Source organism: Mauremys mutica, chromosome 11, assembly GCF_020497125.1.
Source record: "Mauremys mutica isolate MM-2020 ecotype Southern chromosome 11, ASM2049712v1, whole genome shotgun sequence".
Lineage (NCBI taxonomy): Eukaryota > Metazoa > Chordata > Testudines > Geoemydidae > Mauremys > Mauremys mutica.
In genome coordinates this window covers 77224613-77237447 of record NC_059082.1, presented here as the reverse complement: position 1 = coordinate 77237447, position 12835 = coordinate 77224613, and the positions used below count along the sequence as shown (strand labels likewise).

Below are 12835 nucleotides of genomic sequence, written 5' to 3'. Positions count from 1 at the left end.
TTGCATGATCTGCCTTTACCCTTCACCCGACTAGAGCCCAGTGTTGACTGGTTTTGGTCTGTGCGTTAGCCCCTAGTTAGGAACCATGAGCCAGTAAAGAGCCGCCCACTTACTCCTTGAAAGCACCCCTACAGGTTTCTAGGTAAAGAGCAATCTCTACGAGATGCTGGGTTTTGTCTGGCCTGTTGGTATTATTACTGTATCTCCGAAGTGCCATGGGGCCAGCTGAGAATAGGGGCCCATTGTGCTAGGAGCTGTACAAAGAAAAACAGCCCTTGCCCCAAACAGCTGACAGTCTAACTGAGGCCAGTGGGAGTGGCAGGTGTTGTCAAAAGCTGTAGAATGGCCCTTGTCCCATGGGATCTGCCCCTTTCTGTTGTGTTGAATGGAGCCGCTAACTCCATGTCTTGCTCCGTGGTCCTGCAGCCCCCCGCTCCTGTATCATTGACAAAGATGAACTGAAGGACGGGCTGCGTGTCCTCATTCCCATGGATGACAAGCTGCTCTATGCTGGACACGTGAAGACCGTGCACTCTCCTGACATGTGAGTAAAATGGCAGCCTCCCCCTGATGGACCCTGCTATGGCGGGGGGATAGTGCATGCTTTGGGGGCTCCCGTGGGCATGTACGCTCAGTATTGCTGCCCTGTCCTTCATGCACAGTGGGGTTTTAGCCCCAGCTCCACCAGAGACCCAGTGGGGGGGTCTTTTTAGCACCTGGTGTGTGATCCAGCACAGCTGATTCTGTGCCAAGCAAGCTGGATACTGATGAGCTGCAGATGTTTCTTGAGAGCTGCAAAGCTGGGGGCAGTAGCTGTGTTTGGCTGGGAGGAGGAATTTACCATAATGAGCTACCCTAGTTTACCAGTGAATTCCTCAGCTGGAAGAATGCAGCCTCCTGTTAAACAGCCTTGGCTAAACTGGGGATTTTGAGGTGGAAGATGATAGGGCTTGGAGAAGGTAGGACATTGGGGAAGGAACTAAGCCCAGGGAAGAGTTATTGGGGCACAGCGGGTCCTTCTTGTTAAGCTCTGATATCTTGTGATGCTGTGGGGTCTTGTGTTTTCAGATACCGAGTCGTGGTGGAAGGGGAGAGGGGAAATCGTCCCCATATCTACTGTCTGGAGCAGCTTCTGCAGGAAGCTGTAAGTTGGGCCATTTTACTCTCCACATGTGCAATGTGATTTTCGTATCAGGGATGGGGGAGGCAAAAGGAAAATCTCTCCTTGTCTGGTGGGTAGTTGCAGCTTGCAGCGGTGCCCCCAGTCCTGCCCCGGATGCCTCATCAGCATGGAGCAGGTCCCAGACAGATATTGCTTTATGTGCCTCGGCAAATGTAATTCCCTTCCCGGCATTGTGGATTCAGCTTCCCATCGCTGGCATTGGGCGAACACGCACCAGGGCCAAGGGCTTAACCCTGTCCTGCCAGGGACTGTAGGACTTTGAGTCTTCCGAGCTGTACTGCATTGTATTATGTGGAGGAATGTGACCCTTTCCTATAGAGGTCACCCTTCTCCTGCTCTGCAGCCTTCAGCAGAAGCACCTTTGAATCCTGGTGGAGGAGGAAGTCCAGGAAGTCCTCCCTGGGGAGGTCTCAGCAGTGTCCATTGACAGTCAGTCTCCTGGAACACTAGTGTGAAGGACAAAAGATCATAGAGGCCTCAGGCGGGTTAGTAACTTGCTGTCCCACCCCAAACAGATTATTGATGTGAAGCCGCCCTCAGTGAGGTTCCTGCCTGAAGGAACAAGAATTGCCGCCTACTGGAGCCAGCAGTATCGCTGCCTCTACCCAGGGACCGTGGTGAGAGGTAAGAGCATATCATGGCTGCCCCTCTTACGCTCACAAGCCAGGAGTATCTTAGCACAAAACTTCAGGAGACTCAGGGGAATAGTACAGTGCAGCCCCAAAGCCTGTCGTGATAGCCCTGCCAGGCCAGATTCCTTATTTGGAGTAGTGCCCGACTCTGCAAAGAGCCCCATTGTGGTATGTAATCATCACAGCTGCCTCGCGGGCCAATATTACTGTGCACTTATGCTGGGATTTTCACAGAGGCCTAAGGGAGTTAGGTGCTTATAACCATTGAAATTCAACAGAAGCCTAGGAGGGGGAGATGAAAAATTTCAAAATCCCATAAGTGAGATAGGAGCCTAAGTCCAGCTGACTTTCAATGGGGCATAGGCGCCTAAGTCACATAGGCACGTTTGAAAATCGTACCCTGAGTTCCTGACTCCATTTGGCCTCTTTGGAAATCTGAGCCGTAAAAAGTGCCTGTAAAGAGAGAGTAGGAAGGGCTGTGAGCTGACTGCAAAGCACTTCCTGCTTCCCCGCAATGCCCTGGACACGTGGTTTGATGTTGACTGGCCGGGAAAGTGGCCATAAATGAAGAAGCTGCCAGTTGGGATGCAGCCCTTGGAGTGCAAGATGCACTAGCTGAAGAGAGCATAAGAGGGGATTGCACATGACTAACAGACTGGGGAGACGGATACAAGGAGAGAGGGATGAAACAGTGATTCTTTATCTGGGAGGGAAGATGATGGCTTACGATAGCCAAGGGTGGCGATAAAATCCAGTCAGAGATGGATCTGAGGCTATTGGACAGGCCATAATGGAGGGACGTCAGTGCAAACGAAGAGTGAATAGGCGTGAGAAGAGATGGGATTAAGCTATTGGGATGACTGTGTTGAAAGAGTAGATTTGCGCTTGAGGGCGGGGTGTGTAATTGGATCACAGGTTGTTTGCCCCAGATGGGTCTGGCTTAGTAGCAGGTTCTGAAACTGGCCCTGCCTCCATCAGTCATAACTTCCAAGTGCCAGGGTCCGTCCCGTTTCCACTCTACTGCTCCAGCTGAGTGTGTTCCCAGTTCTAATGGCTTTCCCCTCAAACCACAGGGGCCCTTGATCTGGAGGAGGATGGGGATCTGATAACGGTGGAATTTGATGATGGGGACACTGGCCGGATCCCCCTGTCTCATATTCGGCTTCTACCACCTGACTACAAGATCCAGTGTAAGTCTGGACTCCTGAATTGGGTTCTTGCGTGAGGTTTCTCCCAGAGCCCATGAGCAGCCTCCTTTTAAACCTGCTCAAAAGGGAGATTTCCTATGCTAGGGAACCATCCCGTAAGATTCCAGGGATAATTCGCCACTGTTTTTGTTCCAGGAGTGTGTCCTAAGCTATGTGGATCAGGACTAGTTTTCTAGGGTTGGGGTGTTGGAAGGAGAACCCATTTTGGAGTGATGGGGTGAATCCCTGTCTGCCCGGTGTTAGTAGGTGGCAATTTCCCAATAGCACGTAACGTGCATCCCTCATAGGCATTGTGTGATGCCAGCGAAAATCTGGGGACAGCAACAAGCTCCTTTTTAATGGCTGCTGCTGAAAATTCAGACGTGCAGTTTTGGCGCAGTGTGGTTCTGTTTGGTTTGATTAGTGGGCAGGCATACACCAGCATTGCTCATCGGTGTGACTTGATGTTACAGGTGCGGAGCCCTCCCCTGCCCTCTTGGTGCCCAGTACCAAGCGCCGCAGCCGGAAGTCCAGCAAGGATGCTGGGGAAGGAAAAGAGGGCAGTGCACTAGGGTCAGAGGAGCCAGTGGCCAAGGGCAAAGGTCGTGGGAGAAAGCCAAGCATCAAGCTGAAAGCTGGTAGGTTGATTCACCCTGTTTTAACGTGCAATTCAGTGAGTCCTTGTGCCAACTGTTTAATCCGGTAATGTAGCATTTCTTTTCCTAGAGTAGCATCCCTTTGCCTAGGTGGTTCTGCAAACACCCAACCTGCACTAGTGCAGGTCTGCATCTCGTCTTTGCTGCTAAACTTCCTAATCCTCATCCTTCCCTCGAAGACAGCTTCCCTCCAGCACTATAACCCAAAGTTCAGGGAAAGTGTTGAGCAGCTACTGAGTTTCTCTCCTTCTTGCAGGAGTTTGTCCATGGGATTTGGTTGGGTTAGAGAGCTAGTTATTTACCAGCTGGGGTTATTGAATTCAGTGCTGCAAACAAGATTTGGAAACTCAACTCTGTTTTCTCAGCGGCGCATCCGTGGGCATGAGCATCAGCCATGAATTGTAGACACACATGGAGGCTGCTCCCTTTCCTAGCTGCAGGGAGAGTGCTGCACCTGTAGGGAGGCGGAACAGTTCCAATGGCTGAGGTTGCAGAGGGAGGGAAAGCAGCTTCGACATTGCAGCTGCTCCACTACCCTATGGATGCAGCACTCTGCCCGCAGCTAGGAAAGCAAGCAGCCTCCCCCTGTGTCTGCAACTAGTGGCTGAGGTGAGGCCTGCTGTACCCTCCAGAGGCTAAGGCTGCCCTCTCAGCACTGCTCACAGGATATGGCTGGCATGAGAAGTGTCAGGAGGTTGGCTATTGCTAAGGCCCCCGTGGTAGTGTATTATGCTACTGAATGAGCCACCATCTCACCTTGTATTTCAAGGCATGATATCTGGGCAGCAGTAAGTATAGCACAGATCGGAGAGACCTAGATTGTGCTTTCTCAGCTTGGTTTGTGATAGAGGAAGCTCATAGCGCGTTCTCTTTATAGCAGTCAGCAGTTCATTGGTGTTAGCCTCAGACATACTGGCCTGTATTATTTATTAAGTCCTCAAAAAGGGCCTTGCTAAGGTGGTCACTGGTTGGAGTGAACAGTATGATAAAAAAGCAAGCCATGAAGGAACAGCAGAAATCTTTTAAATCTCCCTCCCCACCCAGGGCCTCAGCGCCTGAGTTACGTGCAGGGAATATTCAGCAACTATTGTGACTTGAGGGAGTCCATCCTGGCTTATTGAAAATGTCATATGGGTGATATTTGCATCTCTCAGTCTATCTGCTTTCTGTTCCTTTCCAGAAGAAGCAGTCTTGCCGGAAGAGACAGACCAGGGAGATTCTTCAGCAAACATTCCTTCTGCTCCAGAGAAGACAATCTGCCTTAGCAAGCAAAGCGTGAAGGGGTCAAGGAAAAGCCAGCAGAATTCAGTAGGAGGATCTCCCCCACCTGCAGAGGAAAAACGGAATAAAGCCAGCAAAATGAAGATCTCTGCTAAACTCCATAGCCCACCTCCGCCTTCTTTTCAGCCTCCTGCATTCAGCAATGTTCTTGGAACGGAACCCTACAGTGAGCTCCCGGGGGCGCTGGGATCCTTCAGCTCCAATGACAACCCCTCCGGGAAAACCAAAGCCAAGAAGGGAAGGCCTGCCGAGGAGTCGCAGGAGTTTGGTTCAGCAGCCAAGGCTCAGAGAAAGCAACTGGACAATGAAATCCTCATCAAGCTGGACCATGAAGGGGTGATGTCTCCAAAGACCAAGAAAACAAAGGAGGCCATGAGGATGCTGGAGGGGTCAAACCTGACCAGCAGGAGGGATGGCAAGAGTGTCCTGGGGATGGGCTACCCTGCTGCATTGGGCAGTGAAGCCAAGCAGAAATCGTCAAGGGCTAAAGCAGCAGAGGGGGAATCTTCGGCTTCTAATTTTGGAGGCAAGGATCAAGAAGTCAAAACCACCCCAGCGACGGCCGCGGAGGAGACTGAAAGCAACAGCAGCGGCAGCAGCTCGGAGTCCGAGGGCGAAGAAGAAGCCGAGAAGAACGGAGGTGAAGCTCAGGACAGCAGCTCAAGCAGCTCCAGAGCTTCGACCCCTCTGTCTTCATCTAATTCCTCCTCCTCCTCCTCTTCCAGCAGTAGCAGCTCTTCTTCATCCTCTTCCTCATCCTCTTCATCAGCATCATCCACCTCATCTTCATCAAGCTCCAGTTCCTCCTCCTCTTCCACCACAGATGAAGACTCCTCCTGTAGCTCAGATGAGGAGGCGGCTGACGCCCAGCCGAGCTCCTCAGTCCAGCAGGCTCTCACTCCAAAGCAGACCAAGCAGGCAGGAAAATCCCGCGTGTCTTCTCACCCTCAAGGCCAGAAGCCACCGCAGCAGCAACAGCAGCCACAGCAGAAGCAACCTCCAAGCAGCAACAAGAGCAGGCCCAAAAAGCGGGAGGGGATCCATCTGCCCACGACCAAGGAGCTTGCCAAACGGCAGAGGCTGCCTTCAGTAGAAAACAGACCCAAGATCGCTGCCTTCCTCCCTGCACGGCAGCTTTGGAAGTGGTTTGGCAAACCCACCCAGGTGAGCATAGCACTCCGGCTAGTTCTTTTGGCTCTTGACCTTTGTTTTCATAATCCCTGTCACCTTTCTACTCTGCCTCCTCCCCTGCCAAACCAGCAGTTTCATCCCCACCCTCTTCCTGGCTGGCGAAGGCATCCCCCAGTGGTGAGGTTTGGTGCGTTCCCAACTGGTTTGTTACTGGGGTTACTCCAGGCAGGAAGGAAGAAGATCAAAAATGTTTCAGTCAGATTTACAGCAGACATCCGGAAAGACCCTCCAGCAGCAGCTGCAGCCCATCTGTTGGGACTGCCTGGCCCCTCTGTCCATGAGCATTGGCTCCTTGCTGTACTGAAACCATAAACAGATACACTATCTTTAGGTGTGTTGAGGTGTTGTTGGTTTGTTTCTGGAGGAGCGGACACTCCACTGAAATCAAGTCACTCTCTTCTCCGCACTCCCTTCTCACTAGGAGTTCTCCGATCACCCTTTAACCATTCAGTTTGCGGCTGTGTCACTGGCCCTCTGGCCAGAAAGGGATAAATGCCTCCCATCATTGCTGTTCTCCCTGTTAGCCAGCAGGGGGTGCTTACAAGGGGGCAACTCGCCATATCTTCCAAGGTAATATGCTTCATCTGGACCTACTCACTGTTGCGGTGTCCTCAGGTTGCTTTGCCATACCATTGGGCTGACCCAACAAGAGGGCGTAACTGTTGGTGCTCTAGTTATCCGTAGTGGGATGCAGGCAGGGCGCGCAAGCTATCCCAGAGTGGGGGGGTGAGTGAGACTGGTTTGTACCTAATATTCTGTTCACTCAGCTTTGCGCTCCTAATTTCACAGAGACGAGGAATGAAAGGGAAGGCCAGGAAGCTGTTCTACAAGGCCATTGTCCGTGGCAAGGAGATCATCCGGATTGGAGACTGCGCGGTCTTCTTGTCAGCTGGCCGGCCCAACCTACCCTACATCGGCCGGATCCAGAGCATGTGGGAGTCCTGGGGGAACAACATGGTGGTCAGGGTCAAGTGGTTTTACCACCCAGAAGAAACCAACCCTGGAAAAAAGCTCAACGAAGGCAAGGTATGTTGACCGAACGCTGCCGGCCCTGTTTAATGGCCATGCTGCAAAGCTTCCCTCACACCTTCATCCTGGCGGGGGTCGGGTGACTTTCATAGTTTTTAACTAAGTGCAAAATATAATTTGGTTCCATTTGTGATCAGTAAAGGGTGAACATGGAGACTCTGTACGATCAAAGTCATGACACGCCTGGGGTTTCTAAAGCCACTTGAGAGGGGGAGGTGGGCTTTATACTTCTAAGACACAGCTTGGAAACACAGCGAGCAGCCTTGAGTCCATCAAACTTCTGTTTGTCCCTGGGGTACACAGAGCAAAGTGATTTATTCCTGCCGTCTGACATGTGAAGGGTGAGAGGAAGCCCTTGGTGTACGGGCAGGCTGTGTGGGCCTGATGTTCAGAGGTGCCAAGCACCCACAGCTCCCATTGACGTCACTGGGAGCTGCAGCTGCTTGGTCGCTCTAAAGATCGGGCTCTGTTTAAGCTGATGACTCAAGGTCAAGATGTAGGCTGTGGGAATGCACATCTTTATTTGGTGAGGGAGGCGCCTTTGAAAGGTACTAACTTGCCTGCTTTAACTGTTCTCCCTCTCCATTTTTCCTGGCTGACTGTTCTCGGCGTAGCGTTGGGATCAGAAATCTGGGAGGAGCCTATCTACCACTCTGCAGGCATCCAACCAGAGGAAGGACTTCATGGAGGTAAGATGAGGGTGCGGATGGCAGAAGGCCAGGCCTTGGAGAAGGTTTTGTGATGTGTTGTTGACTGCTCTGATTTTATAAGCGGAGCATCAAGTGTTAATGAGGTAAAGGCCATCTGATCTGGTCCGGTCCGGTCCAATTCTATGCTGAGATGAGTGTCAGCCCCAAGTCCATGGTTTTGGCCGAGCATCTTACAGGGGGGGAAGGTAGCCTGCAAAGATCCATATGTGAACATCTCTGGATTTCGGTGGTGTTTGGCACCAGCCCAGGCTCATCTTTGTTTTACTTCATTTAAATTCTGACAAAATGTCGCCAGTCTGATCCTGAGGTTCACAGAGAGGCTGAGAAACATGCAAGATGGCGACCGAGTCACCAGATTTGATTGAAACTGGGGGAAATACCAAACTGTAAAAGCCTTCACAAAGTTCCATTTGATGGCCTGTCTCACTGTGCGGATGCAGCAAATAAACCTCAAGGTTTATTAAATAAACCACCTGCATCCCACCATTTTCACTCCGTGTGTGTAGCTCTCAGGTCCTTCTGTGGCCTGGGGCACCTAATCTGTAGGGAAGGGGTGTGTTGTGAAGTGTCCGCTAATGACTCGTTTCCTCTCTATTCCCCCCACCCCCATTCCTCTAATGCAGCGAGCACTGTACCAGTCCTCCCACGTGGATGAAAATGATGTCCAGACCATTTCTCATAAGTGTCTGGTGGTTGGTCTGGACCAGTACGAGCAGATGCTAAAGACTAAGAAATACCAGGACAGTGAGGATCTGTACTACCTAGCAGGGACGTACGAGCCCACGACAGGCATGATTTTCAATACAGATGGCGTCCCAGTCATCTGCTGACTGTCTAGGAAGAGGGAATTCAGGGACATGTGCCATCCGCCTGGAGAGTTCCGATTTCCCTTCGGAAGAGGAGCGTGGCGAATCTGAGGACTTGCTGTTCAGACATCATCACATGGTTTATTTCTTTCCTGCTCATGACTTCTGTGTCGCACTATGGACAGGTCTTCAAAAGGAGAAGAGAGAAAGTTGGGGTGGGGAGGAAGCAACCATAGGACTTTCTGAAGATGCCTTTGGGATAGCATTGGAGATTGGAGCCCATCGTTTTCTGGATGAACGGGGTGGTTTTAATTAAGACAAAATTAACCAGCTTCTTCCTTCCCCCTTCTGCTCTTGGAGTGTCAATGATTCTCAGATCCCTGCACCAGCAGAATAACATCAAAACAGAGGAGGCTTCTTTTGTGTTGCTTGACCCCCTGAAAAATTCAGAGGATGACCTTGTCTGGAAGAACACCTACTAGCCTTCAGGGTATCTGTGCCTCCTTCCTTATAGCTCCTTCCTTGTTAACTGCACATGACTTTCTGGGAAGTATGAGGTGGAAGAGAAAGGAGCAGTGTCTCTCCAAGCGCCTCAGCTCAAACAGCAGGCGCACCTTTAATCAGCTTCCCTTCCTCTCTAAGTCTGCTGTCTGGGACCTAATGGAGAGCTAATGCGAGTGGACAGCCAAGGAGGAATGGAGTCACTTGGACACAGAGCCGTTGACTAATGTCCCTTCTGGGTTACGAGGAGTTGGGTAGAAGGAGAGAACAGAATCTCTCATTGAACAAATTGGTTAACTCAGTAGATTCATCCAAAAAAAAGCCTGCGATGGGGGGTAGGGAGGAAGGGAAAGGGGAGGGCTGTAATCCATGAGGGAGGGTACACGGTGGAGTGTAATGAACAAAAAATCTCCCTTCAGGAGGTGAAATGAATGGGGAAGTTGCTGCAACCTGCTCACAAACAAGGAAGCCCCTTCTTGCAGCTCGAAGGAGGCCATCGCCCATCACTGCTTTTTCACACAGGTGCAGCCCCTCAGCTTTCACGTGGAGCTGAGGGGTTGCGCTCTCCCTGGGTGTGAGGCTCCTGCAATTCAAGCAGAAGGACACACAGCTCCCTGCTCAAAAGGGATGAGATGAGAACTGCCCCCAGGAGTGTCCGTGCAGGAGACGCATGCTGCATATCCACAGTGGGAGCCAGAACCAAGCTGTCATCGGGAGCGGCCATTCAGCGTAATGGGTCCATGTGGACAGTCACCCCCGGGGCTCATTGAGAGGAGTCAGTCTCCCTCCTCCAAGCAGCCAGCCCACCCATCTCGTTGATCTCTCACAGGCCTGAGCCTTCAGCTTTGGCCACTTGCCTTCAAGCAGCTGCTTCAGGGAGCCAGGTTTGCAACCCGGAACACCAATACACAGCCCCAGCTCTCCGGGCAGCATGCAGGGAGCATGGGGAGTGGAGCAGAACAAGACCATGGCGCAATGTCCTTGCACTTAACTGAAATCTCACGAGATGCACTGATCTTTGCAGCTAACCGATTCGCACTACATATTTCTAGGGCACCGAGATTGTTCCAGCGTGGATGGAAGCAGAGTGACCCACCCAGAGGTCCAGGGGAGAGATACTTACAAGGACAGATTTTTAGCTATCTGCCATGGTACTACCTGAGTACTAGAGACTTGCAGCCTCGATGGGAAGAGCAGAGTGGCACCTACTAAAAGATGATCCCTCATACTTTAAAAGAACCACAATGGTGCTGAACTCCGCCACCTCTGCTCCAGCCCGCGGCTCACCAAGACTTGGTGGATATTAATGTTTCTAAACTGTACAGTTTTAATGTACCAAAAGACTCTTTAAACCCTTCTGTATTATAAGTCTTTAAATGGATTCAACTTTTTAATTATAAATATAAATATATATATATAAAAATATAAACTTTTTAAAACTGTGAAAAAATTATGAAATTATAAAGAACACAGTCTGACGTTTAGAATATTATTTTTTATTTCCAGTTGGATTGTGAATGTAAATGATCTGGGAACAGGCACACACAAACAGCCACACACAAAGTGTACTGTACTTGTAGAAGCAAATTGTGTGAGCAAATTTTAAAGAGAGAGAGAGAGAGAGATTTTATGCTAATGTTAAATAGAAAGCACTTACTGCCCAATGCCTTCTATGGAACACAAGGATTTTTCAGACAATCGAGAGGAAAGGAGAGCCAGGTTTTTGTCTTTTGTTTTCTGTTTTTGTTTTTAATTTTTTTTTTTTGGCATTATGTTTGTTGGAGAATTCCGTGTGACCGTTTTTCATAAAAAAGAAAAAAGTCTATTGGAAAAAACAAAGCATCTTTCTTTGTCCTGTTTTTTAGAGTTGTGTGTGTGGTTTTTTTGTCGTCATGGTCACCTATCGTCTGCAGATCGGCGACGCGTACCGGGGGCATGCGGGGTCAAGTGCCTGCCTCCCTCTCCCCCAACCCCATCCGGCAGCCAGGCCCAGGCGGTGAGCGGAAGGGGCGGGACTGGCCACCGGGTCACTGCTCTGTTGCAGCAGGTACCTGAGAGAGCCTGGCTGGGGAAGTGGCAGCAGCGGACCACCAAGTACATAAAAAGTTGTTACAAGGAGGAAGGAGGAAAAATTGTTCTTAACCTCTGAGGACAGGACAAGAAGCAATGGGCTTAAACTGCAGCAAGAGGTGGGTTAGGTTGGACTTTAGGAAAAACTTCCTAACCGTCAGGGTGGTTAAGCACTGGAATAAATTGCCCAGGGAGGTGGTGGAATCTCCATCATTGGGGATTTTTAAGAGCAGGTTGGACAAACACCTGCCAGGGAGGGTCTAGCTAATACTTAGTCCTGCCTTGAGTGCAGGGGACTGGACTAAATGACCTCTTGAGGTCCCTTCCAGTTCTATGATTTCCCGCCTGCCTGCCTGGGACAGGGGCAGAGCGAGCAAGAGTGCACCCCCCCACACACACACCCCCGCATGCTTGGCCCCTGTCACCCGCAGCTGAGCCCAGGCAGGGAGTGGGTTGCTCCTGTCACCTCTCCAGCCAGGCTCTCAGGCAGCTGCTGTGCCGCACAGAGCAGCGACCCTGAGCAGCCGGCTTGAGCCTGGGATAGCAGCCGAACAGGAGGAGGCAGGCGCAGCAGGAGATGGACAGAGCCCCTACCCCCCACAGGTAACACGGGGTGGGCAGAACGCAGCAGCTCCGGACTGCGCACAGGGCGGGGGCGGCGTGTCACTGTGCAGAGGAGATGCATGGGGTGGTCATGCATTTTGCTCCCTCTACCCCCCATGTGGGAGGCACGAGTTGTCAATGCAGTGAAAGCTCTCCTCCTCTGCTCTGGGGGGAAGGATAGCTCAGTGGTTTGAGCATTGGCCTGCTAAACCCAGGGTTGTGAGCTCAATCCTTGAGGGGGCCATTTAGGGAACTGGGGTAAAAATCTGGGGATTGGTCCTGCTTTCAGCAGGGGGTTGGATTAGCTGACCTCCTGAGGTCTCTTCCAACCCTGATATTCTATGAACAGTGATAGCCTGATTGCTTGTCTCTGACTTCTTGGTCCCATGTGCTCTATTTGGTGCCACTGCAGGGATGCACGCACATATATTTGAATCCATCCCTGTTTAGGAAAATCCTTTATGTATGTGCTTAAGTCCCATGGGCTTCAATGAAAACTAAACACATGCTTAAGTGTTTTCTTGAGTCTTTGTGAACAGAGAGCGGTCTCTTCCAATGCAAACTCAGCCTAAGGTCTCAGCTAAGCTGCGCTCTTTCCTTCCCCTATAAACACCATTCATAAAGGTCCTGCGAGCCAAATCATGTCAAGAGTTACAGCCAGCCCACGCCTCTGCACAGGTGTGACTGACCCTGCACCAGTCTGACTGTTCCCTACATTTCAATATGGAACAGAATCCTCAGCTGGCTCCGAGCGGTGTTGGCTCTGCAGAGGCAAGAGGCAGCAAGAAGTTAGTTTATGCTCTGAATCAGTAAAGCACAAAGGCATCAATCATATGTGCTGACTCCAGTGCACCCAGGAGGCCAGGCCTGCTGAGTGAGAAGGTGCCGGTTTTACTGAGTCGCTTGTCAGTGTAGAACTGTGCTTTTAACAGCCACCGAGGGACCAACACAGGTTGCTTTGCTTGATGGAGACGGCGTTCCCATAA

At 51.0% G+C, this 12835-nt stretch overlaps 1 protein-coding gene across 11 annotated transcripts in view; it reads left to right on the top strand.

Annotated features, from left to right (window-relative positions):
• The window catches only part of TNRC18 (trinucleotide repeat containing 18), an 89521-nt gene extending 78486 nt beyond the window's left edge, over positions 1-11035 (top strand). For 9 of the 11 annotated variants that reach the window (XM_044979479.1, XM_044979478.1, XM_044979477.1 and 6 more), the window contains 9 exons: positions 427-544; positions 1069-1144; positions 1699-1807; positions 2889-3005; positions 3476-3640; positions 4839-6103; positions 6920-7156; positions 7774-7848; positions 8493-11035. In XM_044979479.1, the coding sequence (XP_044835414.1) occupies positions 427-544; positions 1069-1144; positions 1699-1807; positions 2889-3005; positions 3476-3640; positions 4839-6103; positions 6920-7156; positions 7774-7848; positions 8493-8699 (2369 nt within the window). In that variant the 3' untranslated portion in view covers positions 8700-11035. The other 2 variants (XM_044979484.1, XM_044979483.1) reach the window with 2 other exon arrangements.
• The last annotated feature ends 1800 nt before the right edge of the window (positions 11036-12835 follow it).